Source organism: Phyllostomus discolor, chromosome 9, assembly GCF_004126475.2.
Source record: "Phyllostomus discolor isolate MPI-MPIP mPhyDis1 chromosome 9, mPhyDis1.pri.v3, whole genome shotgun sequence".
Taxonomy (NCBI): Eukaryota; Metazoa; Chordata; class Mammalia; order Chiroptera; family Phyllostomidae; genus Phyllostomus; species Phyllostomus discolor.
The window spans coordinates 93,557,491-93,583,079 of NC_040911.2; the positions used below are offsets into that span (position 1 = coordinate 93,557,491).

The 25,589-nt window shown below is 58.1% G+C and overlaps 1 protein-coding gene across 2 annotated transcripts; it reads left to right on the top strand.

The window, feature by feature from the left end:
• MYBL2 (MYB proto-oncogene like 2) lies at positions 1-24,380 on the top strand. 2 transcript variants are annotated; one of them, XM_036009856.1, is made up of 14 exons: positions 1-229; positions 3,508-3,601; positions 6,793-6,864; positions 7,729-7,821; positions 8,025-8,245; positions 10,446-10,608; positions 11,566-11,856; positions 14,348-14,770; positions 16,417-16,556; positions 20,251-20,350; positions 21,804-21,917; positions 22,482-22,583; positions 23,275-23,424; positions 23,876-24,380. In XM_036009856.1, the coding sequence occupies exons 1-14, from the start codon at positions 210-212 to the stop codon at positions 24,002-24,004; spliced, it is 2,112 nt and encodes a 703-aa protein (XP_035865749.1). In that variant the 5' UTR covers positions 1-209; the 3' UTR covers positions 24,005-24,380. The 2 variants fall into 2 exon arrangements, with proteins under 2 accessions (XP_035865749.1, XP_028380656.1); XM_028524855.2 differs by having other exon boundaries at positions 2-229; positions 11,569-11,856.
• Positions 24,381-25,589: the final 1,209 nt, after the last annotated feature.

Below are 25,589 nucleotides of genomic sequence, written 5' to 3' on the forward strand. Positions count from 1 at the left end.
TGGCGGGAGATAGGAAAGTGCTTCTGCGCGCGCTAGCGGTGGCCGCAGTTCCTGCGAGTGGCGGCGGGACCTGCGGATACGCTGACGCCTCCTAGCGCGGCCGCGGGACCCGGAGCGGCCGGAGCAGCCCGCGCTTTGACCCCGGCCCGGCTCCCGCTCCGGGCTCAGCCGGCGGGCAGGCGAGCGCGGCGCGGCCCGGGCCGGGGGGGATGTCTCGGCGGACGCGCGGGTGAGCGGAGCGGGGCGGGTGAGGGCCCTCCCCAGGATCCATCCCACTCTACCGACCCCTGCCCCACCCCCACCGTAGCCCCCTCACGAGCGGGGCGAGGTTCCGGCGGGAAATGCTGCGTCCTGGGCCGCCCGAGGCAGGGGGCGCGCTAAACCGGGGGTCTCTTGGGGCCACTTGTTCCGCTCGTCGGGCCTGTTGGGCCTTGGAGCCGGGACGAGTGGGTCTCCTGGGGCCTGGGCCAAACCCTGCATGAGGTCATTAAGTCTCCCGCCTAATTGCGCAGTGGGGGTGGGACAGCGGTGTCCTCTGGAAGAGCCATTACCGGGGAGGGAGGCGACCCCTGGAAAGGGAAAGTGATTCTCCAAGTCAAGGCGCGCGGGAGGCCAAAGCCGGGAAGACACTTGTCGTTCAGGCCTCTTTGCGTTCAGGTTTGCCAAGTGGGCATTTTTCCTCAACATTCGTGGAAGCACAGAGCACCCTAAGCCCCCTCTTCGGCTCTAGAAGGGTGCCGGCCGATGGGGTGGGGGAGGGCCTCTTTTGTCTCCCACCACCTGGGGTTCCGGGTCTCAGCTGGGTTGCGTTTCAGAGACCTTTCTTCCTGTTGCACTTGAGTTTTACATGAGCTAGGGTTGAGGGTGAGAAGGGAGACCATTGTGTATCGAGACCATTCGATTTCAGCAGCCCCTGGGGCCAAGGCAGGAACTGCGGTCTACATTTTACTCATTCCCCCAGGGAGTAAGTGGCGGAGTTAAGCCTGAAACCGGGCCTCTGGGCCCCAGGTCCCTTTCTTACACCTGTGCGCCCGGGGCCTGAACTCTGGGATTTTCCGCCAGTCTGGGAATGGGGATGACTGTGGGGGCCTCCCCTGTTTCCTCCCTGGCTTCATGCAGCCGGGATAACCTTAAACCCTTCTCCGGATGGGGCCTGCCTTCTCAGGACAAGGGTGTAGACTTGAAAAACACTGGTGGTCGGCTTCCCCCAGAGCTTCTCTCAGCAGAGAAGCGTCTGATCCCTGGGCGGTGGTTGGGGTCCTTGGCATGGAGCCTTCAGGCCACAATTTCTCAGGGCAGCTCCAATCCCCAGGAGTTTTCTGATCAGGCGCTTATCAGGCCCTGTCCTGATTTTTTGGTTCAGGAGGTGTTTCTCCAGGGAACCACAAAGGCCCCAGACAACCCCCAACCCCATGCCACCTCTCCCCTGGGACTCAGGGGAGGAACCCCCTCCCATGTGAGGGGTGGCTTCTGCACCCTGGCAGTCCTCACCTGCTGTAACTACCCCCCCCCCCCCCCCCCCCCCCCCGATTCTCTCCCCTCCCCTCCCTTCCTGCTCAGCTTCTGACTCATCCCACCTGGAGCAGAGCCCAGCACATGGAAGGGCGTACGTAGAAAGGGTGTGTGGGCCCTACACGTGGTTGCCACCACTGACTTGGCCTCTGCTTTTTCAGCTGGGATTATGACGTGAGGACTTGAAGGTGTAGATCTGGAACCTGGCTCTGGATGTGGCAAGTGGCATGACCCCTGTGAGCCTCAGTTTCCACGTCTATTAAATGGGGATGATGAGACTGTGTGTGTGAAAGGGACAGTCAGCGCCATGTGGGTGACAGAAGTTGATCATCCCTCACAGAATTCTCCCAGCTGAGGCCCTGGCCAGGTAGCTCAACTGGTTGGAGCGTCGTCCCAATAGGCCGAGGTTTCAGGTTCCATCCCAGATCAGGGCACATGCAAGAGTCAACCAGTGAACGTGTAAATAAGTAGAACAACAGATCAATGTTTCCCTCTCCCTAAAAATAATGAAAAAGAAAAAGCGTAAAAGAAGAATTCTCCCAGCTGAGCTGCTGTCCCTGTGAGACTGGTAGAGAGTGGCTGCGTGCTTCTCCATGCTGGGCCGGGTGCTGGAGGACCAGAGGTGGGCTCTGTCAGAAAGTGGTTGCGGGGGTGGGGTGGTCGAACTTCACTGTGTCATTAGCATCTTACAGAGTTTTTGTCTTCTACGAGATGGTGGAAGACCCCATGAGTTGGGTCAGGAATGAGTGGGCAGGGCTGAATTCCAGGTCCTTCTGTGCTGTATTGCTGGGTTTAGGGACTGTCTCTCTCCTCCTTCCAAAAATTCTACCTTGATTGGCCTTTCTTTAGTACTAACAGGCAGCATTGTATGTTCATTCGTTCCTGAACCTGCTCGGTCTCTGAGCAAACAGTTAGGGCCTTTGGGTGCCAACCCCCAAAGGCCACGTGGATGCGGAGGTGAAGCTGACCTCTGTCCCGGACATCATGGAGACAGGAAGCCTAAGACCTACTTTTTTTTTTCTTTTTTAGTTTGAAAGGACCTTTATTCCACCTGGGGTCAGTGGAACAAGGAAGGCCTCAGGACAGAAGCAGCAGCAGGAGAGGGCCTTGGGCTAGAAGTGTTCTGGGGGGGGAATGAGCCTGCGCGCAGGCAAGGCTTGGGAGGGGGTGTGCAATAATGGACAAAGTTACTAGGATAATGTGTTTAAAATGTTTTTCCCAATTAATCAATATTTAAAATTCTGGCACTTCATATTTATAGACACCGTCAGCTCTAATCCTTGGACCATTCATGCAAATTTAAAAAGTTGTTATCGAAGAAAAAAAAGATTAAATAGGTGTCTGGTTTTGAATACCATCATCTTGGTGAAATTTCAACTTCCTTTTTTTTTTTTTTTAAGGTTATTTGTTTTTAGAGAGGGGGTTGAGAAGAAGAAAGAGAGGGAGAGAAACATCAATATGTGGTTGCCTCTCATGCGCCCCCTACTGGGGACTTGGCCAGCAACCCAGGCATGTGTCCTGACTGGGAATCAAACCGGTCACCCTTTGGTTCACAGTCCCGTGCTCTCAATTTCCTTTTTCTTGTAGCTTTCCCAATCCTTAGGGTGTTCCTGAAAATAATAAAGAGGAAAATGAAAATAGCTGATAACCCCGGGCTGCGAACCAAAGCATCACAGGTTCGATTCTTAGTCAGGGCACATGCCTGGGTTGCAGGCCATGGCCCCCAGCAACCACACATTGATGTTTCTCTCTCTCTCTTTCTCCCTCCCTTCCCTCTCTAAAAATAAATAAAATCTTTAAAAAAAGAAAGAAAATAGCTCATAACCCCATTTTTAAAAAGAGGACAGTAGAAGTATTTACGTTTTTGAAAGCAGAAAGTAAAAACCTGCTTCCCCCAAGCCTTTCCCTAGAGGTCACTGGCTCCTGCCCACACGCTGCCCAGATAGCAGGATACAGAGACGCTTGTCCTTGACCTTTAGCTTGCTCTCCCTGCAGTGAGGAGCTGGATGAGCTACACTACCAGGACACGGATTCAGACGTGCCGGAGCAGAGGGACAGCAAGTGTAAGGTCAAATGGACCCAGGAAGAGGTGAGTGACATTGAGGGGCAGTTACAGCAGGGGTGGTGGCCACTGCACGTGTGCTCTGATGGGTGCGGTGAAGAGGAGGAGGAGCATTGAAAGAAGTTGAGGGGGGGTCCTCAGGTTCTCCCTGACGCCTCATCTCGGAGCATTCTCGGAGGTTCGACCAGTATTGAGGACTCCTGGTGGGGAGGGCAGTTGTGTCTCAGACCTCAGGGCCAGCAGTGGCGTCTCTCAGAAGCTGGCTTGTTCTGCCTCGTGGACAGGAGCGGTGCTTCCTGCCCTGTGACCGCAAGGAGGTTCAGCCACATCTGCAGCCCCTCTCTTTGTCATTGTTTTAAGAAATTGTATCCTGTGACATCGAGTTCTGAGTTGACTTTATTCTCTAAGCAACTTTATGGAAGTATAGTTGATGTGCAACCAAATGCATCTTTTAAAAGCGAGCAGTTCCAGCTTTACAGAGCTGTGCACCCACTAAGCGCCACCGTGGTTTATCCCTAAACATCCCCTTTGTGGTCCAGCTTCGCCGTCTTCAGGCAGTTTCTTGGCTTGAGTCACTTTGCGTGTTCTTGGATGTCTAATCAATGAAATCGTGCCACTGTACTCTTTTCTGTCCGGCTTTTTCTGTTCCGCAAAATGCATGCCTCACTACTTTGTTCATTTGTGTTGCCGAATAGCATTCCACCACGCGGATGTACCACCATGTGTCTCGTTTGTTGATGGGCGTTTGGGCTGTTTCCAAGTTTTTGGCTGAGGTGGACAGAGCCACTGTGAAGATTCCCGATGAGCCTTCTTGAGGATGTGTTTCCCTGGGCAGGATTCTTGGGTACAGTCGTGGGAAGGGCGTATGTTTTACAGAAACTGCCAGATCTTTTTCTAAATTGGGTGTGCCATCTCCAGTTCCTATTGGCCTTATCTTTTTATTGTACCTCTCTTTGTCTGGATGTGCATAGTTTTAGGTCTCCCCCCCCCCCCGCCCCCTTAGCGTAGGAGTTGTAAACCCCTCTTCTATCATAACAGATGCTTCTTCAGGGGAGCGCTAAGCCAGCCTTGTCTGTTCATCCCACATCCCGTTGTGGCCCAGAGGCTACAGCTCTTGTGGGCTTTGAAGACCATACAAGAGGGGGTCCCTTCCCCAGAGTTGCTCTCTGCCTGGGGTGGAGAGGCCGTCCTTCCATTCACGGCACTAGGCGGATCCTGTCTGCCTGATGCACTAAGGCTGCAGGGGCGGCCCCAGCAATTGTTGAAATACTTTCGGGAGGAGAGGCTGCTGTTGCCTGAAGAGATGAGAGGAAGTTTCAGGATAAGGGTTTTGAAATGCAGCCGCCAGGGAGGTAATTGTTGAAATACTTTCAGAAGGAGAGGTCAGGGGACGTCTCAGGATAAGGATTTGGAAATCCAGTGGGCAGGGGAGTGTGCAGAATGGTGGGCAAGTCCCAGTAGGGAAATGGTTGTGGGTGGAGAAACGCCGCCAGAGGAGCCCTGGTTTGGCTGGAGGGAAGTGTCCTTGGAGGGGGGAGCGTGGCTGGAGAAGAGAGATCGGGCCGAACCCTGCAGGGCTCTGCGTGTCAGGCTCGGTGTGTGGATTCTGCAGCTGGCAGTGTGGAGCTGTTGAAGGTTTTTAAAGCAGAGGAGTGACGTGAACGTAGCCGGGCTTCAGGGGAGCTAACCTGCTATTTGTGGGGCGGGTAAGAAGAGATCTGTGGGCCACATGGGGTCCAGAGACAGAGCTAGGAGCCAGGGGAGGGGGGGCACTGCGTGGGCCAGGCTGGGCAATGCGGGGCGGAGTTAACGGGTGGGAGAGGCGCACGGGGTCCATGAGGCGTTGGAGACGAAATGACAGAGTGTCCATGGCAGTTGTCACATGGACAGGAGTGCTGGAGGTGGACAAGGGAGGAAGGCAGGTGTGGGCTTGGCCAGGCTGGATGGCAGAGGAAGGTGTAGGTGTCAGCTGGCTCAGCTACGAGATTTAGGGGGACTCGTCCAGCCGGTGCTGGACTGGGGCCCGGCTGCAGCTGAGGGTCTGGATTTCAGTGGTGGCGTTTTTCTTCTGTCCAGGAGAGGGGGGGGTGGGAAGGAGAGGACACATAGCATTAAACGGTCATTACACGGCTTTTAAGCGTCCGGTTCAGTAGTGTTAAGTGTGTTCCCAGGAGCAGCAGAGCTCTAGAACTTCTTCATCTTGCAAAACGGAGTCTCTGTCCCCGTGAAACACACTGAATTCCTCCACCCCTTCCTCCGGCCCGCGGCAACCGCCACTCTGCTTTCTGCGGCTCATTTCACCTGGCGTCGTCCGGTCCTCGAGGTTCGTCCACGCTGTATAGCATGTGTCGGAACTTCCTGTTTTAAGGCAGAGTAATAGCACCTCGTATGGATGTGCCGCATTTTCTTTGTGTAAACTACATTTTTAAACATCAGTTTGCTTGAGGAATACTTCACATCCAGTCAGCTACAACGCCTTAAAAGAGGATACTTCAATGGATTTCTACAGATGTATTACTGTGAGACGACCAGCACCTTCCAGAATGCTTCCATTACCCCCAAACGCTCCCCCTCTGCCCCCCGGGCTCCGATGACCACTGCCCTTCGGTCCCTCTGGTTTAGTTTACGGTTTTTAGAATTTCATGTGCATGGAGCCCTACAGTGCTTATTCCTGGGTCTGGCTCCTTGCGTGTGTCATAACAACACTGAGATTCCGGGCTGCTGTGCGCATCAGGGGCGCATTTTCAGGAGACGGCTTCAACAGACACTGTTTTGCCTGCTGACTGCTCTGTATCCTGCCCCCTTGTCCCCGTCTGCAGCGCCGGGTCAGGACCATCTCTGGCCTCCTGTTCTCCATCCCACCCTCTTACAGTCCCCTTTCCTGCAGCTGCCGAAGTGAACTTCACAACCAGCACGTTGGACCGTGACCACCCAGTGGTCAAGTGCATCAGGGGCTGTGCTGGACACAGAGGCCTGAATTGGTCCTGCGTGTGGCCTGGCCCCTGCCGTCTCCTCCTAATCAGCTTGCACCCCTCTCTCCCTCACTCCCTGTGCTGGCGGGGGTTAGCTACACCAGACTTCCCTCGGGCCTGTCCCTTTTGCTCCCTGAATAGGCCTCACCCCGTACCTCCCCCTGCCCCCCGGCCCAGTGGCTTTCCTGTTGTTTGCGGGAGACTCGGGTTTGTGAACGGAGCCCCCTTTCTCTCTGGCATCGGCAGGACGAGCAGCTGAGGACCCTGGTGAGGCAGTTCGGACAGCAAGACTGGAAGTTCCTGGCCAGCCACTTTCCTGTGAGTGCAGCCCTTCCGCAGCCCCCTCCCCCGGCGACAGGGCTCTGAGTGACCTGACAGCATTCCTGGGACAGCCTTGGTGCCCAACAGAAGGAAGAGGGAGTTCCTTTCCACCCCCTCTCCCCGGGCCCCTGGGCCCTTCCTTCCCAAACTGGAACTCCAGTCACCCTGGCTGAGACATGCCGCAGCCTGTGTGCCTGTGGTCTCCAGGCCCTGCCGTCGCAGCCTGTCACCGGGGGCACGTGGCTGGCAGCACGCTTGCTGTCTTTCTGTGAGTTAGGAGCGAATTGGTGCTCGGCTTCTCAACAGCGAGACCGATACCGAGGGGCTTCACAGTGAGGCCCCTCTCGGGGGGACTCCCGCAGATCCCCCCTCCCAAGACGGCTGGCGTCTGCCTGGGAGAGCTGAGTGGCTGGAGCTGCTGTCTGCCTTATTTCTTGGGTCCCTCGGGGAGCTCAAGGACCGAGTCACCAGGTCCCTCTTGGGCCCCATTCCTCACCTCCCTCTTCCGTGTGACTTGAAGGAACATGATGAGGGGGTAACGTTGTCCTTGATGCAAGCAGGGGTCCCTGACAGACCTCACCATCTTTTACGGGGGTTTAGAAGCTCTCGGTGGCTGCCCCCTCGGGTTAGGGTGGCAGCGGTGGCTTCCCAATGGGTTCTTCGTTTGCCCAGTTCCTCCCATGTTCTCTGTAGCAAAGAGAAGCCACACGTGTTCTGGCATGTGGCTGTGCGGCGTGTGGTGAGTGCAGGAACAAGACAACCCATCTGAGTGGGCCTGGGCCAGGCCACAGTCCCCTGAGCCCAGCGACCGCACAGGAGCCAAGGCCGCCTCCCCAGTTCCCACAATTCCTTTCCTCCCAGAACCGCACCGACCAGCAATGCCAGTACCGGTGGCTGAGGGTCTTGAATCCAGATCTCGTCAAGGGGCCGTGGACCAAAGAGGAAGATGAGAAGGTAGCTCCCGGGACAGTCAGTGCCTTGTACACAGTGGGCCCTGACTCGCCCCAGTGGGGGGTCAAACTGAAGGTCAGGCGTGTGTCCTCCGCTGGTCTGTCGGTCGCACCTCTCGGGGCTGCGGCGAGGCTTATGTGGAGAGAAGGTGCTGGCTGGTGAGAGGCCGGGGCAGGGCCGCTGGCTTCACGAGGCTCCTCCCCAAGGTCATCGAGCTGGTGAAGAAGTACGGCACGAAGCAGTGGACGCTGATCGCCAAGCACCTGAAGGGCCGGCTGGGGAAGCAGTGCCGCGAGCGCTGGCACAACCACCTCAACCCCGAGGTGAAGAAGTCCTGCTGGACCGAGGAGGAGGACCGCATCATCTGCGAGGCCCACAAGGTGCTGGGCAACCGCTGGGCCGAGATCGCCAAGATGCTGCCCGGGAGGTGAGCCGCCCGCGGGGGCTTGGGGGGGTGGGGGTGCCGGCAGGGCGAGAGCCTTGTGGGGGAAAGGCCCGGTCCTCTTCTCTGGAGGTGTCCACTTCTCCCAGAGCTGCGTGCGTCCCTGACTCTTGCCCGGGCCCAGCTGTAGGGAGTTCTGGGGCAGGATGAGGAGAAAGGGTCTGGGGACCTCCCACTCACTGTGCAGATTTTTTAAATTTATTTTTAAAATTTTATTTAGAGGGGAGAGAGGGAGAAAAGCATCCATGTGTGAGAGAAAAGTTCCCTTTCACACGCCCCCAGCTGGGGACCTGGCCCGCAACCCAGGTGTGTGCCCTGACCTGGAACCGAACCCATGACCTTTCTGTTTGCAGGCTGGCCCTCAGTCCACAGAGCCACGTTAGCCAGGGCTTGCTGTGCACGTTTTTTTCTTTTTCTTTTTTTTAAGATTTTATTTATTTATTTTTGGAGGCAAGTGGAGAAAGGGAGAGAAACATTGACGTGTGAGAGAAACATTGATTGGTTGCCTCTCATACGCCCCCAGCTGGGGATCTGGCCTGCAACCCAGGCGTGTGTCCTGACTGGGAACCAAACCTGTGACTTTCTGGTTCACAGTGCCGGTGCTCAATCCACTGAGCCACACCAGCCAGGGCCACTGTGTAGCTTTTCACTTGGTCCCCATCTCAGCTCCCTGTGCCATCCCTGCCCTCTGCTGTGACCAGGGATGCCTGATCCATTTATTTTTTCTTTTTTAGAGAATAGACCTGTGAGGTCCAGGCCAGGGTCTGGAGGTCCGAACCACTGCTCTGTTTCCACCCTGCGCCTCACTTGGGCCTGGTCCCTCCGAGCCCCGAGTCCCGTGAGATTTTGCCAGGAGCCCCAGGAAGCCTTGGCTCTCTTCTTGCCACAGTCTCCCTCCGGGCCAACTCCCAGCCTCCTGAGTTGCTCGTCGCTCTCCTAACTGTTCTCCATCTTCTGGAAACTTACACGGATCTCTTGTTTGCTGTAGTCTTCTACCGTGTTCTCTGTCATTGTGCACATTCCCCTTGCTGTCTTTTATTTCTAACCCCTCTTTTCTCGTGACACTGCAGTCCCGGGATGGGGAGAGCAGGTTGAATGCCAGGTGGTCCGTTTCCCTTGAAGCATCGAAGGGCCTGCTTTCGGAAGTCCAGCCCGAGTCAGGAGCCCTTGCAGCTTCTCCCAGTACTTGGGTCGAAGGCTCGGCCTCTTTCCCTGTGTGGCCCGCGGGCCGGCTCAGGCCGCCAGCCTCCCTCGGCCCACCACGTCCTTGCTCGCCTGTCCCTCCTCTCCCTCTGACTCGGGAGCTTCTCTGGATGCCCCTGCACGCCTCCCTCAGCCCGAGTGCCCTCGGCCTTGCACCCATTGTGTTCTCATCTTTTGTTCTTGGCGGGGGTGTCATTTCCTCAGAGAAGCTTTCTCTGTCCTTCCAGGCTGTGCTCGGTCCCAGCCGCCTGGCCACAGCGCCCAGCTTGTATTCCAGTCGTAATTGGGCAAGGATGCCCGTCTCCTCACTAGAGTAGACTGTAGCTGCAGCCGCCTGTCTTAGTGGCCGCATAACGGGCACTTCAAGATATATGTGAGCAAAGGAATTAAGTGCGATACAGCTCGGAGCACCCCAGAACCGGTGGGAGGGGGCAGGAGGGCTGGCACATGCTTTGCAACAGGCTTCTAGAAGCAGAGCCCGGGGAGCAGAGGTTAGGGTGCGTGGGGTTTGTGGAGGAGGGGCTCTCGCCTATGAGAAGTGGAGAAGAGTAAGGGAGGGGCGAAGTGAGGTGGGGGCTTAGAGCCTGGCTGTGACCTGGTACGTGCTCTGTGTGTGTTTGCTGATGGTCTGCAGTGGCCGAGTCCAGCCCCTCCACCGGGACTGGCTGCTCGACCTCGCTGTCACTCTGTTTGGGATGCGAGGGCAAAGCGCTCTGCTTGGAGCCAAGGGGGCGAAGTGCCTCCTGAGTGTGAGCGCTGCTGTTCTCTGGTGCACTAGCGTTTAGCAGGGGTGAGTGGGAAGGCTCTGAATCACGAGGGGCCAGAAACGCGTGACTTTGTCTCTCAGCTGAGAGAGACCTCCGAGTTTTCGGGCTGAGCTCTCATTGACCAAAGCGGGAGCTCAGCTCAGGGAGGTTAGTGATAACCGGCTGGGTGGCCCACGAGCTGCCGGGTTCAAAGGCCCCCCTGTTTGCCCCCCCAGGACAGACAACGCTGTGAAGAACCACTGGAATTCCACCATCAAAAGGAAGGTGGACACGGGAGGCTTCCTGAGCGAGTCCAAAGACTGCAAGCCCCCCGTGTACTTGCTGCTGGAGGTCGAGGGCAAGGACGCCCCCCAGAGCGCCCAGCCCGCGGAAGGCCAGGTGGGAGGGCCCGCCACCCGGTCGGCTCCGGGTTGGTCGGGGCGATCGCAGGGTTAGCCGTCACTGTGTCGTCTAACGCCTGTCTTGCGTTGTCACCTTACCCACATCTGTTGATTCGTTTCTTCTGCTGAGGGTCTCAGTGTGGCCATGTGTCTCCCGCTGGGGCCTGGCCGTGTCATGCACCTCCACACGCACCTGGCACTCCCCTGCCCACAGGGGAAGCAGGGCAGAGCGGGCTGACACAAAAAACTGAGGATTGTCCTCAGCTTTTCTCTGTCCTCAACAGTTCCCTTCCCACCTCTTCCTCTTTCTAGCTTTTTTGTACTAAAAGCATGTTGGAAATTAAAAAAATTTTTTATTTGTATTTATTGATTTTAGAGAGCGAGAAGGGGGTGTGGAGAGAGGAGGAGGGAGGAAGAGAGAAAGACAGAGAGAGACATCCATTTGTTCCACGTATCTATTCATTCATTGGGGGATCTCTCGTACGTGTCCTGACCGGGGATCGAACCTTCTCCCCTGAGCCGTTCAAAGGTCGGCCACGTGCATTGTGCCTCTCCATCAGTGTGTTTCCTGGGACACAGGTGTTCCCTCACACAGCCACAGTCGTGTCTCATTTAAGGAATGTCACACCGGTTTGGGGCTTTCTGTCCTACTTCTCTCTGACCTGCGGTCCATGTCTTCTGTTTTCCTGCTCCTGGTCCCCTCCGGGGTCAGACGTTGCATTTACTTGTCACTTCTCCTATGGGTCCTGTTAACGGTGACCAGCCTTTCATGGTCTTTCGTGATACTGAGCTTTTCAAAGTGTATGGACAGGCCAGCTGTGGTACAGACTGGCTCTCGATTCGGGTTCGTTGGGGCTTCCTTATTCGATTCAGGCTGTGCACCTTTTAGCTGGGACACAGCATCCTCTTTACCTCGGAACACAGACTCCAAACCCTGGCGCGCCCTTGTGTCCCACAGGGAAGCCTCGTGACCACCTGGCCCCTGGCCCTCCCCGCCGTGAAGGAGGAGGAGACCAGTGAGGAGGAGGCTGCGGCCGCAACCCCTGTGAAGGAGCCGGACGCCGCCCCAGCAGAGCTGGACGCGGTGCGCACGCCGGAGCCCCTGGACGATGTCCCCAAGCACGACGACCAGGAGAGCTCCTCGCCGGAGACCAGCCTGCCCTATAAGTGGGTGGTGGAGGCCGCAAACCTCCTGATCCCGGCCGTGGGCTCCAGCTTCTCGGAAGCCCTGGACTTGATCGAGTCGGTAATGTTGGTCCCGGCACGGCTCTTCACGGTGGACCCGGAACAGCCCCCAGCAGGGAGTCCTCTCGTGGGCGGGCATCCTTCTGTCCACTCCGTGTCCCAGTAACATTAACTGAGCTGACGCTAAGTGCCCGGCCTGTGGCCAGGGGCCTGGGGCACCTGAGATAGTTGCCGTATGGTCCCTTGCCTCAGGGAGCTCGTGACTCACCATGGACAGCATGTGGTCGGGTGGGAGGGCTCCCCGGGGGAGGTGGCAGTGCACCGAGTCCTCACGGATGATGGGGGGATGGGTAGGTGTTTGAGGCCTGTAGCACAGCGCAGTGGAGCACGGTGTTTGTGGCACCACAGGTGGCTAGGTGTCCCTGGAGAGGGGCCGGGGGGCTGGTGGGGCTGGAGCGCTGAGTGGGTTTTGATTGCTCAGGTGCTGCAGCCCCTGAGGCCAGGCTGGCTGTGGTTTGTGCCCCTTGGGAGCTCTGTGGTGGGTGGTGACGCCCCCAGTGCCCGGCTGCACCAGCCAGGCCTGCGTGGAACGGGTCTCGGGTTGATGGGCAAGAGGCCTGGCCACCGGGGGCAGTGGAGTTCAGGGAAATACCCCTCATCTGCCTTCCCACTTGGCCTTCGCCTTTCCTTGGTGACAATAATGACGTTTATTGAACGTCTGTTACGTGCCAGCCTCTGAGCCTCAGGGACAGCCCACTCAGTATTCCATGAGGTGTGTCCTTGCTCTCAGTTTTGTAGCTGAGACTGAGGCTCAGAGAGGTCGAGTCACGTACCCAAGGTCACACAGAGAGGAAGCTTGGTGGTCTCGTCTGTGGTGCTGTCCTCACTGTCTTGTTTACTGGTGGTTGGATGGTACAGTCCCTAGGGGGCCATCTCCGAGGCCCTCTGGCTCTGACTCTCATTTCTTGGCCCCAGCAGCTGGGGCTGGACCCAGCCTCGGGGCCTGTCTGTGGTGTCCCTTGCTCTCTGAGGAATCTCAGAGCAGCTGGGGCTGCAGGTCCGGTGTGTTTGTCAGTCTGCAGCGCACCGCTCCAACGCTGCCACCTCTGGGCTCCGAGGGGGCTGCTGGCACTTCACGGGGCAGCTGCTTTCACCCTCAGATTGCTCTGCATCCTCCTCCTCCACTTGCTGAGCCCAGAGAAGGGGCGAGGGGAGCTCACTCGTATCGAGTACCCTGTGAATGCAAAGCTCAGTGCTTAATTAGTAATTCAAGTATGTAACATTGGAGTCCCTACTGTGTGCCAGACTCATTAGTGTCTACCTATGCACATGCTCTCTCAGTCCTTTATTAGCCCCGTGAAGCAGGTTGCAGGCTCATCACCAGGGAGGGCCTCCCACGCTCAGAGGGGCCGGGAGGCTCGTCCGGCATCACACAGCTGGCGGGGGGGCCTGGGCCGGAGCGAGGCCCAGCAGCGACGGACGGAGCTGCAGACGTGTGGACACACTGCCCTCGGTCGCTCTCCTGCAGCACCTGCAGGGGGGATCGTTAAATAACCGACAGAGGCGTACGGTGGAATGTCTCACAGTTATAAAAGTTGGGATTTTTCTACTGTAATAACTAATTTATTTACAGTAAACATTTAACTCATAGGTAATAGAAGCAGACCCTAGTGCTTTGCTTTACAGAAATTTTAAATGGAACAGAAAGCAGGATATAGAAGTGACGCACACTGAAGTTGAAAGCCTGCAGGGCACTAGATGTCATGTAGGGACACACATGAGTGGCAAAGTGGTAAAGAAATGCGTGAGGTCGGGCAGTTCTGACTCCGGGGGTGGTGCCCTGCCCAAGGGCACGGGGTGTGACGGGCGGGTAGACACGGGGCTTCAGCAATAGGTTTTATTTCTTGGGCTTATTGATGGGTATTTGGGCTTTCTTTGTGTTTTTGTTTATCTTAAATAAGTACTGCACGGAACATTTATTTTTACTGACTTTAGAGAGAGAGAAACATTATTTGTTCCACTTATTTATAAATTTGCTGGTTGATTCTCATATGTGCCCTGTCTGGTGTATCAGGATGGCGCTCTAACCTACTGAGCTACCCAGCCAGGGCTGCATGGACCATTTTGTTTGTTTGTTTGTTTGTTTGTTTTTAGAGAGAAGGGGGGAGAGAGAAAGAAACATCAATGTGTGGTTGCCTTTCATGCACCCCCTACTGGGGACCTGGCCTGCAACCCAGGCGTGTGCCCTGACTGGGAATCCAACTGGTGACCCTTTGGTTCACAGGCCCAGGCTGAATCCCACTGAGATACACCAGCCAGGGCCCATTTTTTTAAGTTGCACAATAGGTTTTCATTTTTATTTAGTGACACAGACATACAGACATAGAAGACTCCTTGAGGAAATGAGAGGAAGTGTTAACAACTATTGTCCCTGGGCCGTGGGATCGTACTTGACACTCGTTTCCATTTCCTTCTGTGAATGAGTCCTCTTGTATCTGCTGGGAGGAAAGCAGAGAAACCGCAGTGATGACTAACCCCTCCTCTCCGGGCAGGACCCCGATGGTTGGTGTGACCTGAGTAAGTTTGACCTCCCCGAGGAGCCGTCCGCAGAGGGCAGCAGCGGCAGCAGCAGCAGCAGCCCCGTGCAGCCCCAGCCACCGCAGCCCCGGCAGGCCCCGCCGCCCCGCCAGTCCGTTGCGCCCGGGCCCAGTGTGACCGAGTACCGCCTCGACGGCCACACCATCTCAGACCTGAGCCGCGGCAGCCGGGGCGAGCTGATCCCCATTTCCCCCAGCACCGAAGTGGGGGGCTTGGGCATTGGCACCCCGCCCTCCGTGCTCAAGCGGCAGAAGAAGAGGCGTGTCGCCCTGTCCCCCGTCACAGAGAACAGCGCCAACCTGTCCTTCCTGGACTCCTGCAACAGCCTCACCCCCAAGAGCACACCCGTCAAGACCTTGCCCTTCTCGCCGTCCCAGGTGTGTGGTCCCCGCCCCGACCACTCCCTGGGCTCTGTGTACGGGCTCCTGGGGCCCAATGCAGGGCCTGGCACATAGGCACGTGCCATTCAGCAAGCGCTCCTGGGTCGTCTGCTGCGTGTGGGGGCTGGAGGTCAGGGGCGCCCTCAGGAAGCCAGCATTCTGGCAGGAAGACCAGCTAGTAAAAAAGGCCCAAATAAACATGATAAATGAAGTAATGGTGCCTCTAGTCTGGGGGGCGGGTGTCATCTAGGAAGGCTTCCCTGAGGAGGAGGAATTGCTTGAGTGGAGGGTAGCAGGTGATAACTGGGCAAAGAAGGGAAGGGGCTCGGTATTTGTTAAAAGAATCAACGTATTGAGCACCTGTTTCCGACCAGGTTTGTTGTCACTGGGGAGCCAGGGTGAGGAGGGCAGCTGGTGTTGGGGCGGGCTCGTCAGGAGTTGGTCCGGAACGCGCTGTGGAGCATTGCAGGAGGCTACACCCGCATCTGCAGTGAAGGGATTGACGCCAGGCCCCGGCGTTGGGGCTGCCTGTGGTCTTTCCACGAGGGGTCCCGTGTTAATTTACTCGGGCTGCTGTAACAACACCACACACTGCATTGCTTGATGGAAAGTGCTGAAAAGAATGGGCTGGGCTAGTTCCGTCTGAGGCCTCTCACTTTGGCTTGTAGGTGGCTGGCTTCTCCCTGTGTCCTCACATGATCCCCCCCCGTCTGTCTGCATCCTAATCTGCCTCCTCTCGCGATCTCTCTTCCCTTCTATCGTCTAAGGACATACCAGTCTCGTTTTTATGGGGTCAGAGCCCAGCCACAAGCTCTCCTTTTACCATCATCGTCTCTGTAAAGGCTTTGTCTCCAAATACACTCGCAGTCATGTGATGTCGACATAAATTTTGGGAGAACACAATTTAGCCCATAAACGACCCTAAGTGCAGGCTGCTGGCTGGAAAAGGGGGACAGCAGGGCCTTGAGCCACCCAGACGGCAGCCCAGGACGATGAGGCCTGGTGGCCGCCTTGCTCCAGGGGGACCCCATCCAGGACAGTGGACAGAGGGCCCCCTGAGCTACCAGAGGCACCGCCAGGGCAGAGACAGGGACTTGGCTCAGATCTGGATCTGACTCCCGCCTCTGGAATGCAACACAAGAATCTGAATTCCTCTAAGCCTCAGTTTTCTTGCTTAGAAAGGGGATCACAGTAGGGCTTGCCCCTCGGAGGATCTGTGAAAACCCCACACCGTTCTTGGTGTCGTGTCCTTAGCCCGGGCGGAAGGAGCTGTTCTCTAGGTGTCAGCATCGGCAGTGGTGACCGTCCTCTGCCCGTAACAGGACTTTAAGAGCTCTTCCCACACAGCCCGTGTCCTTGGTCCTTAAACGCACTGTCAGCAGCACCCAGGGGTGGAGAATGATCTGCCACGTGGGCAAAGGTGGGGTGCTGGGGCGACAGCCAGCCCAGTGATTGCCGTGAACTCCTTGGTGGGCTCCTGCTGGTCTGTCTGGGCATTTCTGTCTCTGGTGCCTGGCTGATGGGGGGCCTTCTCCATCAGGAGGGGGCCTGTCAGAGCAGCCATGGGGGGGGAGTGTGGGAGGGTCTCGCCTTCCCCAGGGGTGGTCATCACTTCCTCTTGTCTCCTTGGTCTTCCCTTGCAGTTCTTGAACTTCTGGAACAAACAGGACGCCCTAGAGCTGGAGAGCCCCTCGCTGACGTCCACCCCGGTGTGCAGCCAGAAGGTGGTGGTCACCACGCCCCTGCACCGGGACAAGACGCCCCTGCACCAGAAGCACACTGCGTGAGTGCCCTGCCCGCCGTGGGCCCCGGAGTGCAGGCCCCGCCCCTTCCCCCAGCAGTGGCCAACCTGGCGGGGGAAGAGGGGGCGCCCTGGGAAAACACCTGAGACTCGGGGATAAGAAAGCAGCCCCATGGCCGCCACACCCCCCTCATTTTTGTCAGTATAGTCGGGTCCATTACCTTGGGTCTTTTGTTTGTTTTCCATTGTTCTAATTTATTTTTATATTTTAATCTGATGGGTTTCTAATCCCAGGAACAGAGAGTCCAAATTGCTATGAAAAAGCTAATCTCGGTGACTTACAAGTGTCAAGCACATACGTGCTATGTCTGAGTGGCCTTAGTGACGGCCACAGTCGCTCTCCCGGGTCTGTCTGTCTCGGGTGCTCGTCGGCAGCCGGTACTCCCTTCCGCCTCCTGAGCCCCTGAAGCCTGTTTGGGTGTGGGCTTCCTTGTGCGTTCGAGATTCCTTCGTTTTACAAGTGTCACAAATGTTATGAACGCGTTAGCATTCCACAAGGTCACATTCCTACAAGTCACACTGAAAAAAACTCCAGGTGTGCAAGCTGTCCCCTCTGTTCATGTGCATCTCTCACCCCACACGTCCCAGATGGACGTGTTTTAATGATAGCAAAACTTTGCAAAGTCAAGCCTGCTCGCTGTCCGTCTGGCCTGGGGAAGGGACCCAGGGTCTGCATATCGTGCAGTCTGTGTTAAGAGAGCCAGGTCTCGGTGGCATGTGGTCACCGAGTTCTTGTGCCGATCCGCTTTCCCCTGAGCCCCGTGGTGGGCCGCCGTCTGGATTTCTCAGTGCGGGGGCGTGGGGCGGGGGGGGGGGGTCCGTTTGAGACTCCACGGGCTGCCCTGGCAGGAACGCCCCCGCCAACACCTGTTAGGAGAGTCGGTATGGGGAGTCACGTTTTTGCTGAATAAAACACAGGCTTCTGCGAATATTTCTTTTATCCTCAAAGATAAAACTCCATAGCCTCAGTCTTCCAAATGGTTTCTCTCAAATAAAAGAGCCACTTTGTTCAGAACCATTATCAGCCAAGTTTAGTTTTGATTTTGGGAGTTACTGGGCCCAAGTACCGCCTCTTTGAGGCGTCAGCGGCGGCAACAACTCCGTTCCCTCCCACCTCCCGTCCGCCTGGTTGTGGTTCTTGATTCCTGGTGGAGAGAGCCGCTTGGCTGAGCTTCCCCTTGTTACACTGGCTTCCCCTTGCTACACGTGGGAGAGGCATCGCCACTTACTATTTCACCAGTAAGTTCTGTAATTCAGAAATCGGTCAGGGAGTTTTAGCCCTTGTCATGATACATGTTTCAGAAGATTTATGAGTGTTTTGGCCAGAAATCAGTCTCTCAACAGGTGGCCTAAAATTTAACATAGACGAGTTTCCTGAGAAATGGTTCTTCATTCAAGCCAGAGAGGTCAAGGGTCAGTGGGGAAGGGGCTCGAGTGAGTTGAGAATACAACCTTAAGATATTACTGGTTTATGAGAGCAAACCTTCCTGTGTTTTAAATGTAGTCATATATTCTTTTCAGAGGGGAGGGTATCAGTGAGGAGTACATGCGGCCTGTGCTTTCTGGGGTCTGGACTCTCTCTCTCTCTCTCTCTTTTTTTTTAAGATTTTATTTTCAGAGGGGAAGGGAGGGAGAAAGAGAGAGAGAAACATCAATGTGTGGTTGCCCACTGAGGACCCAGCCCGCACCCCAGGCATGTGCCATTACTGGGAATCAAACCTGTGACCCTTTGGTTCACAGGCCAGGGACTCAGTCCACGGAGCCACCCCAGCCAGGACTGTCTCTGGGTTTGGAAACAGCAGGAGCAGGACGTAGAGGTTGGAGGGAGAGTGGCTGTGACCCTAAGCCGCAGACTCTGCTTTGTTTTCTCGATGGCGTTTATGTTTTGGAGATTTCCGATAACCATCTGGATATCGATCCTTTGTGGGAAATCTTTGTTTCTCTCCGGGTCTTCGTAGGGACTTGTGGTTTTGTCTTGTTTCGGTTGTTCCTGAAATGTGCCGGGCTGTACGTGGGTGTGCTCTTTCTTAACTCGTTTCCCCCCGGTCTTCGCTTCAAACTCGAAACTGAACTCTGGACTGAGCACACGTGCTGTTCTTCCCTTCGTTCTTGTGCCTCTGGTGTCCCTCCCTGTCCCCCTCCCTTAGGGACTCGCCCGACACCGGCTCGGTGGGTGGGCTCCGGCCCTCGCCATCCCCGTGTTCCTGCTCCTCATCTCAAGTGGCTTCCTTTGGCTGAGAACACAGTCGCACTCCCCCACGTGGTCCCCTGCCGTCCCCGGCCCCCCCCCCCCCCCGCCCCCCCCGGGTCCTCCGGCTTCCAGAATCGTGTGCTTGGGTCTCCGGGGCATCTTGTGCGTTCCCTCTCCGGTCGGCCGCCTTCCGTTTTCTAACGTACACATATTCCCAGTTCTTGCCGGCATGGTGACTTCGAGAGGTTCTAGAACTTTCTCCCGTTTGTTGCAAAAGCTCCGTGTCCCACAGAGCTGTCGGAGCCATGGCTCCGATTCACTCCTATGGCTCCGATTCACTCCTTTGAACGGCGGTTTGCTGAGCTGGGAGGTGTTTGCGTCCAACCGGCGCTTGCCCGCCTGTCTGCTCCTCCTCACGGAGCGGTCTCTGCGTCCCGGGTGGGAGACATCAAGGGCGTGGGATCAGGTCGTGAGGATCCCGGTCTAATCTCTCAGTCCCCGGAAAGGGAGAAATGAACGCTTTGTGCCGTGCCAGCTTTTTACCCCGCTGTGGAGTGACTGGCGGGCAGAGGGGAGTGGCTGGCTCGGCAGCCTGGGCAGTGGAGCCCAGGACAGGCCTCTGCCCCCGCCTCCTGACAACCTGGGATGTTTCTCACAGCCCTGGGCTCTCCAGTGAGGCTCTGGGAGTGTCAGCCTGCGGTGGTGCCTCCCGCTGACGAAGGTCGCGCAGGTCTCGTGCAGGTGGGGTCTGGCACCTGCTGTCAGAGCTGAAGTTTGCCCACAGCCTGCAGCCCTGGGGCTCGGGCGGGAGGCGCCTCTTCTGTCCGCTCCCCAGCGGGCTCTCCCCAGCGCAGGCAGGAACCGCACAGTGGTGGGGCCACAGCTGGTAGAAGCTTCCTAGTGTTTCTGCTTGTGCACCAGACCCTGCCCAGGTTTCCCTCTGCTAAGGCTCTCCCCCCACATCCCAGTCCCCACTGTGACACTTTGAGGAGACTGGGAAAGGCGGTAAGTTGAGCATGTGCGTCAGCCTCACCAGCTGGTGCCTGACGTCTGCCCTGCCTTTCCCTGCTGATGCCACTGCCGCTCGCTCTCCGGAGAGAGGTGGGGGGCAGACCCGGCCTTCCGGGATCCCCACCTGCCATCCCCTCCCCTCTCGTGCTGGCCACGGCCTCCCTCGTTTTGTGGAAAGTCTTCATCGTAGACTGATGACCGGGCAGTGTTCTGAGCCAGCCCCTCACCCACCCAGGTCTCCGGGACCCTCCAGATGCTTTCCTGTTTCTGAGGACGGCCCCTTCCTCTCAGTCCCTGATTAAGACCCTCTTGGCTGGTGGCGGGGGAGGGGGGTTGTGGTCGAGTGCCAGGGGACCAGAGCCGGGTTGGGGGTCCCTGCTGCCAAGGCCAGAGGTCCAGGTGGAGGGGAGCTGGGAGGGCAGCTGGCCTATGTCCCCAGCCCTGTCCCTACACCTGCTCCTCTGGCCCCGGCAGGTTTGTGACCCCAGATCAGAAGTACTCCATGGACAACGCTCCCCACACGCCGACTCCGTTCAAGAACGCCCTGGAGAAGTACGGGCCCCTGAAGCCCCTGGTAGGTGGCGTGGGCGGGCTGCTGTGCACAGCGGGGCCTCCCGGTTCCTCCAGCCGTTTGCGTGGGGCCTGTTCACAGCGCCCTCTGAGGCCTCCCGGGGTTTGCCCAGCAGCCCCGGGAAGCTGTAGACATCCTGTTTTATAAACCGGGACAGGAGGCTGAGTTTACTCAACAAGTCACCTGACCTTTCCCGAGCAGCTGCTGTGTGTGGGGCAGCACTGGGTGGTGGGGGAGACACAGCTTCACAGCATGCTGGGGAAGGCAGCTCGGTGTGGGGCGGTGGGGGCGGTGGGGGCGGGAACTGAACCTGTGACGGCGTGAATAGCTAGCACCTCCAGCACCTCGTGAGTGCCGGGCGGAAACCAGCAGGTTCTGGGGCCCAGGCGGGCTTGTTCAGACGCTGGGGCGAATGTGGGGACGCAGTGCATCGCCCCTCAAACCGCAGCCTTTTGCCTGACTGCTGGCTTTTTACAAAGCACGGGAGAGCCATTCCTGGGCGGCCTGGAGGTGGCCCGTGAGCACGTGTGCCCACTGCCCCGCCCACCGCCCCGCCCCTCCCAGCTCCTGACACGGTCACGCTTGTCCAATGACAAAGGCAGCTGGCACCTTGGGTGCTCTGAGGCAGAGGCAGCTCCTTCAGAAACCAGTGGGAGGTGAGGGAGAGGCGGGTCGCAGAGCAGCGTCGGACCCGTGAACCAGAGCTGTGGCGAGGTCCTCTCACTGTGTGGGGTCCGTGCATGAGGCCTGGCGGCAGGGGTGCAGCCCCCCGAGTTACCCAGGCCAGGTGCTAGCGAGCTCTGCCCTGTCCTGTCCGAGGGTCTGGCTCCCCTGGCTGCACCCTCCGCAGACAGGTCTGAGAGTTCAGGTCTGAGGGGGCAGGTCGCACGCAGCCCGCCCTCGGCAACCCTTGTGAAAGCACCTCGGGGGCTTCCGGCGCGACCTCTGGGGTGTTGCTGCGCAGCACACCTGGGCTGTCGGGATCGCTCGCCTGTCTCGGTCCCTGCCACCGGAGGCCACTCAGGTCGCCTGGGGCCCCCGGGCCTGAGGAAAGGAAGCGGCACCCAGCGTCCCCGTCAGTGGTAACGAAGGGGCTGGGGCGGGTCCAGGTTCAGGTCCGCAGGGGCGTGGCCTTGGCCGGGCTCTTGCGCTCCCCGAGCCTCCGCGTCTACCCCGTGGAAGACGACCGCTGCTCACGGGGTTGTGGGGGGCTGCTGTAGTGACTTTGGGGTGGTCCTGGCCTGTGGTGGCCCTCTGCGCATCAGGGTCGGTGCCTGCTTGTCCCAGGTGGGACAGTTAATGGTGTGAGAGGGGGGCGGGGGCAGGCAGACAGATGGACAGACGGAGGCGGTCGCCCCGGCTCTGGCCCTCTGTCCTGCATTGCCTGGGGCAGCCGGGGTGTGCCTCTGCGCTATGCCCGCGGCCCGGGAGCCTCACGTGACCCTCCCCGCTGCAGCCGCAGACCCCGCACCTGGAGGAGGACCTGAAGGAGGTGCTGCGCTGCGAGGCCGGCCTGGAGCTTGTCAGCGAGGACGACGTGAGGCCGGAGAAGCAGAAGAGGAAGCCTGGGGTGAGCGGGGGCCGGGGCCCGGGGGGAGATGAAGGGAGACTCGGCCAGGGAGTGGGTCTGGGGGCAGCCGGGGGAAGTGGAGCTGCCCCGCCCTGGTTCCCGGGAATGGTTCTCCGAGAAACCGGCCGCAGCACGGCCCTGGAGTCTGGGGCCCTTCCTGCTGCTCTTGGAGCCCAGCCTTCACTGTCCAGCATTGCGTCCCCTGCAAAGTGGGCCGTGGGTCCGTTGCCTGGGGTTCACATCTGAGTTACGGCCTGTGGGTGGGGGTTTTAGGTGTAACTCGGGTGATTATTTCTGGGGGGCTATTAAGAGACACAGGACTGTGCTGGGCCCGTTTGGGGATGCGGAGTGGGCCTCTGGGTGGGTGTAGGTCTACTGGGGGTGTGGGGTCAGTGGCGGGGCGAGTGTTGCTGAGTGCCCGGAGCCCTGACCCCTCCTCACCCCAGCACATCCTCTCAGCTGGGCCTGGCTCCGCTGTGTTTGGCCCAGTTCTGGGAGAGGGCAGCTGGGGCCCCAAGGGACCCCCCGATCCTGCCCTCATTGAATCCTTCTCCCCACCTCCAGCTGCGGCGGAGCCCCATCAAGAAAGTCCGAAAGTCCCTGGCTCTTGACATCGTGGATGAGGATGGGAAGCTGATGTCCACAGTGCCCAAGGCTGTGTCCTTGGTAAGGGGCCTGAGAGACGCTGTGCCCTGTCCCCACCCGGGAACGGCAGAGTCTCTTCCGCTCTGTCTGGGAAGGGACTCTCCCTGGAGGCCGCTGCCTCAGGGACGGTGTAGTTGTGGGGAGGGCCCTGGAGGTGGAGCGAGTCTGGGGGTCCTGGGAAGTGGTTCCGTGGGCTGGGCTGGCACAATTTGGAGAGGTGGGCCTGGGTGGAGTCCTGGCCCAGCACTTGCTCTCCTGCCTGTAACGAGAGTCTGGAGCCCAGCAGGCTAAAGGAGGGTAAAGGCTAAGCAGAGTGGGGCACTGGGCAGACTGGAGCGCTCTGTGCAGCTCCTCCTGGGCGCTGGTGGGCTCAGGCATCACTCTGACTGCTGGGGGGTGCTCCAGGTCCTGGGAGAAACCAGAGCACCCCGCCCCCGCCCCCGCCTGAGGTGGCTGGGGATGAGCCAGCCTCACATCAAAGGACCCAATGTCATTGAGTGTTTACAAGGTGCTGGGCCCTGGAACAGGCACTTCACACATGTTTTCCTAATCTTTGAATGGTCTCCCCATCTGGAAGAGACACCCGAGGCTTGGAGAAGTTCATGTCCTGCCCGAGGTCGCCACAGCCGGGAGGTGGTGGTGCTGGGACATGACTGGGTGGTTTTTGAGCGTGTGGCAGATTAGTGACTCTTTATCTGGGGTTTGCTTTCAGCCGACACATGTCCCATCGAGCTCCTCCAGCCTCGCCCTGCCAGGCGTCAAAGGGGACAACAGTTTGCTCAACGAGGGCTTCCTGCAGGCCAAGCCCGAGAAGCCAGTGACATCCCAGAAGCCCCGGAGCCACTTTCCAACACCTGCCCCCGTAAGTGCTGGCCGCGAATGTGGCCCCACCTGTGGGGACTCGCTCAGCCCCCTCTTCACCTTGGGGCCTTTGCACAGGCCGCTGCCTCTGCCTGGCTTCCTGACCACGGGTTTCAGGCCTCAGTCCTGACGTGAGTTCCCTCAGGGAACCCATACACCGGGATCCCCCTCAGGGCTCTCATTGGTAATTAAGTTGTCTCTGTGTTTAGCTGCTCAGTACGTGCCTGTCCTCGAGGGCGGGGCCTGCCCTGGCAGCCCCTGCATGAACCTCTGCATGTGTGAACCCCTCCTTCTCACCAGCCTGTAGTTCTTCCCCACCTGGAGCCTGGTGCCACAGAGGGGCGTCCAGAGAGGGTCGTAGAATCGTCCCCCACCCCTCCTGCCATGCTCACCCGGGTTCCCTGGGAGCCTGCTGCCCCTGCCTGGTTGGTGACCTCCTTGCCTTCTCGCAGATGACCAGTGCCTGGAAGACCGTGGCCTGTGGGGGCACCAAGGACCAGCTCTTCATGCAGGAGAAAGCCCGGCAGCTCCTGGGCCGCTTGAAGCCCAGCCACACGTCTCGGACCCTCATCTTGTCCTGAGGGGCTCGGCGGCCGCGAGCCCATTCTCATGTTTACAGGGGGCTGGGGGACTGAGGCTGGTCTGTGAATTTGAGAACCACACTCAGGGGACCGCCTGCAGGAGGAGCCTCCTGCTGCCAGCCCCTCCCCAGATGTCTCAGGTGCAGACGCGGGCCACCACTGTCCTGTCTCTGAGTGCAGCTGCGCCTGTGGTGGCTCCTGGTGCTAACAGAGCATTCCCACCCTGGGGCCCCTTCCCGGGGCCACTGGGCGCCCCAGGCCCTGGGCAGGCCTGGCCTCATCTCAGACCCTTGCTTAGGAGACAGGGCGCTGACTGGCGTGCTTCTCCCTCACCCGTTGGTGTATTTTCTTGAATAAATTTGCCTTTTCCCTTGTACTGTGTGGTTCCATCTTCTTTCTGGGCCTTGCTCATGGTTTCCGGGGTCCCCGAGGGATGTGGGGACCTGGGCCCTCATCCTGAGCGCAGCCTTGTCTGCAGCCCAGCCCTGGGGCTCTGGACCCTGCAGGGTCCCTCTTGTGTCTGTACCCGGTGGGCGTCTCTCAGAGCTCCGAGGACTCTGGCTGCTGGGTGAGGGCAGGTGGAGGATGTGCGAGAGCCTTGGTGGGCCTGGCCTGTCACGGGCCTAGCCCTGGGTCGGACTGGTCCTAAAGGAGAAGAGGGGACGGGCAGCAGGGCAGGCTGGCTGCCGTGGCCCCACTTTCCCAAGGCTGTGGCGGTGGTTGCAGCCTGGGCTGTAGCCCGCCCTGGTCCTGGACCAGCGGGCAGACTGGCGCTTGGCTGGTAGCTGGGAAGAGTCAGGATCGGTGAGGGGCAGGTGCCAGGTCTGAGGTCTAGGTCAGGGTTGGCATTTCCGGCAGTGGGGTTGGTTGGACAGCATGTGTCCGTCCCTGGGGATGGAGGTCTCAGTTCCTTGCCACTGGAGGGAGCTTCGCGGGGCAGGGGGGGCAGGGGACTGGGAGTGGGCCAAGCCCCCTTGGTGAAGTTGCGGGGGTGAGGTAAAGACATTCGGGGAAGCTGTGGGCACTCATGTTTAGGTCCAGCACATTGACTTGATAAAGCTTGAGATGGGGAGTAAACCCTTCTTTGCATTTTTGAATCTCCCCTCTAATAAAAGCCTATGTTTTCTAAGATGCTTTTATTAATATTGGTCTATTTTTTCTTAAATTAGAAAAGATGCTGCTTTCAACCCTTTTGGTATAGCCCCAGAAGTGGAATTGATGGGTCATGTGGTATATCTATTTTTAGGTTTTGTTTTGTTTTCAATTAGGTTTTTAGCATTTTCAGGAAGAGCCATCTTCTGGGTTACTGAGGCCTTTGCTACAATGGTGCGGTTCTGTCGCCACCTGGTGGTCATCGGTGTGTTTGCAGCAGCAGGTGCACTGGGCCATAGCTGCTGCTGGAAGGTGTCGCAAGGTCTTTGAAGAATTTTTCTGATTTTAAGGCTCTCCGTTCAGCACCCTCAGCAAGCAGTTGTCTGAGCTTTGTTTGAACACCTCCACTGACGGAGAGAAGTGACCTTACTACTCGGCAGCCAGCCCCCTTGTTGGGCAGCCATTGTGAAGAAAAGTGTTCTTCATCCAGAGG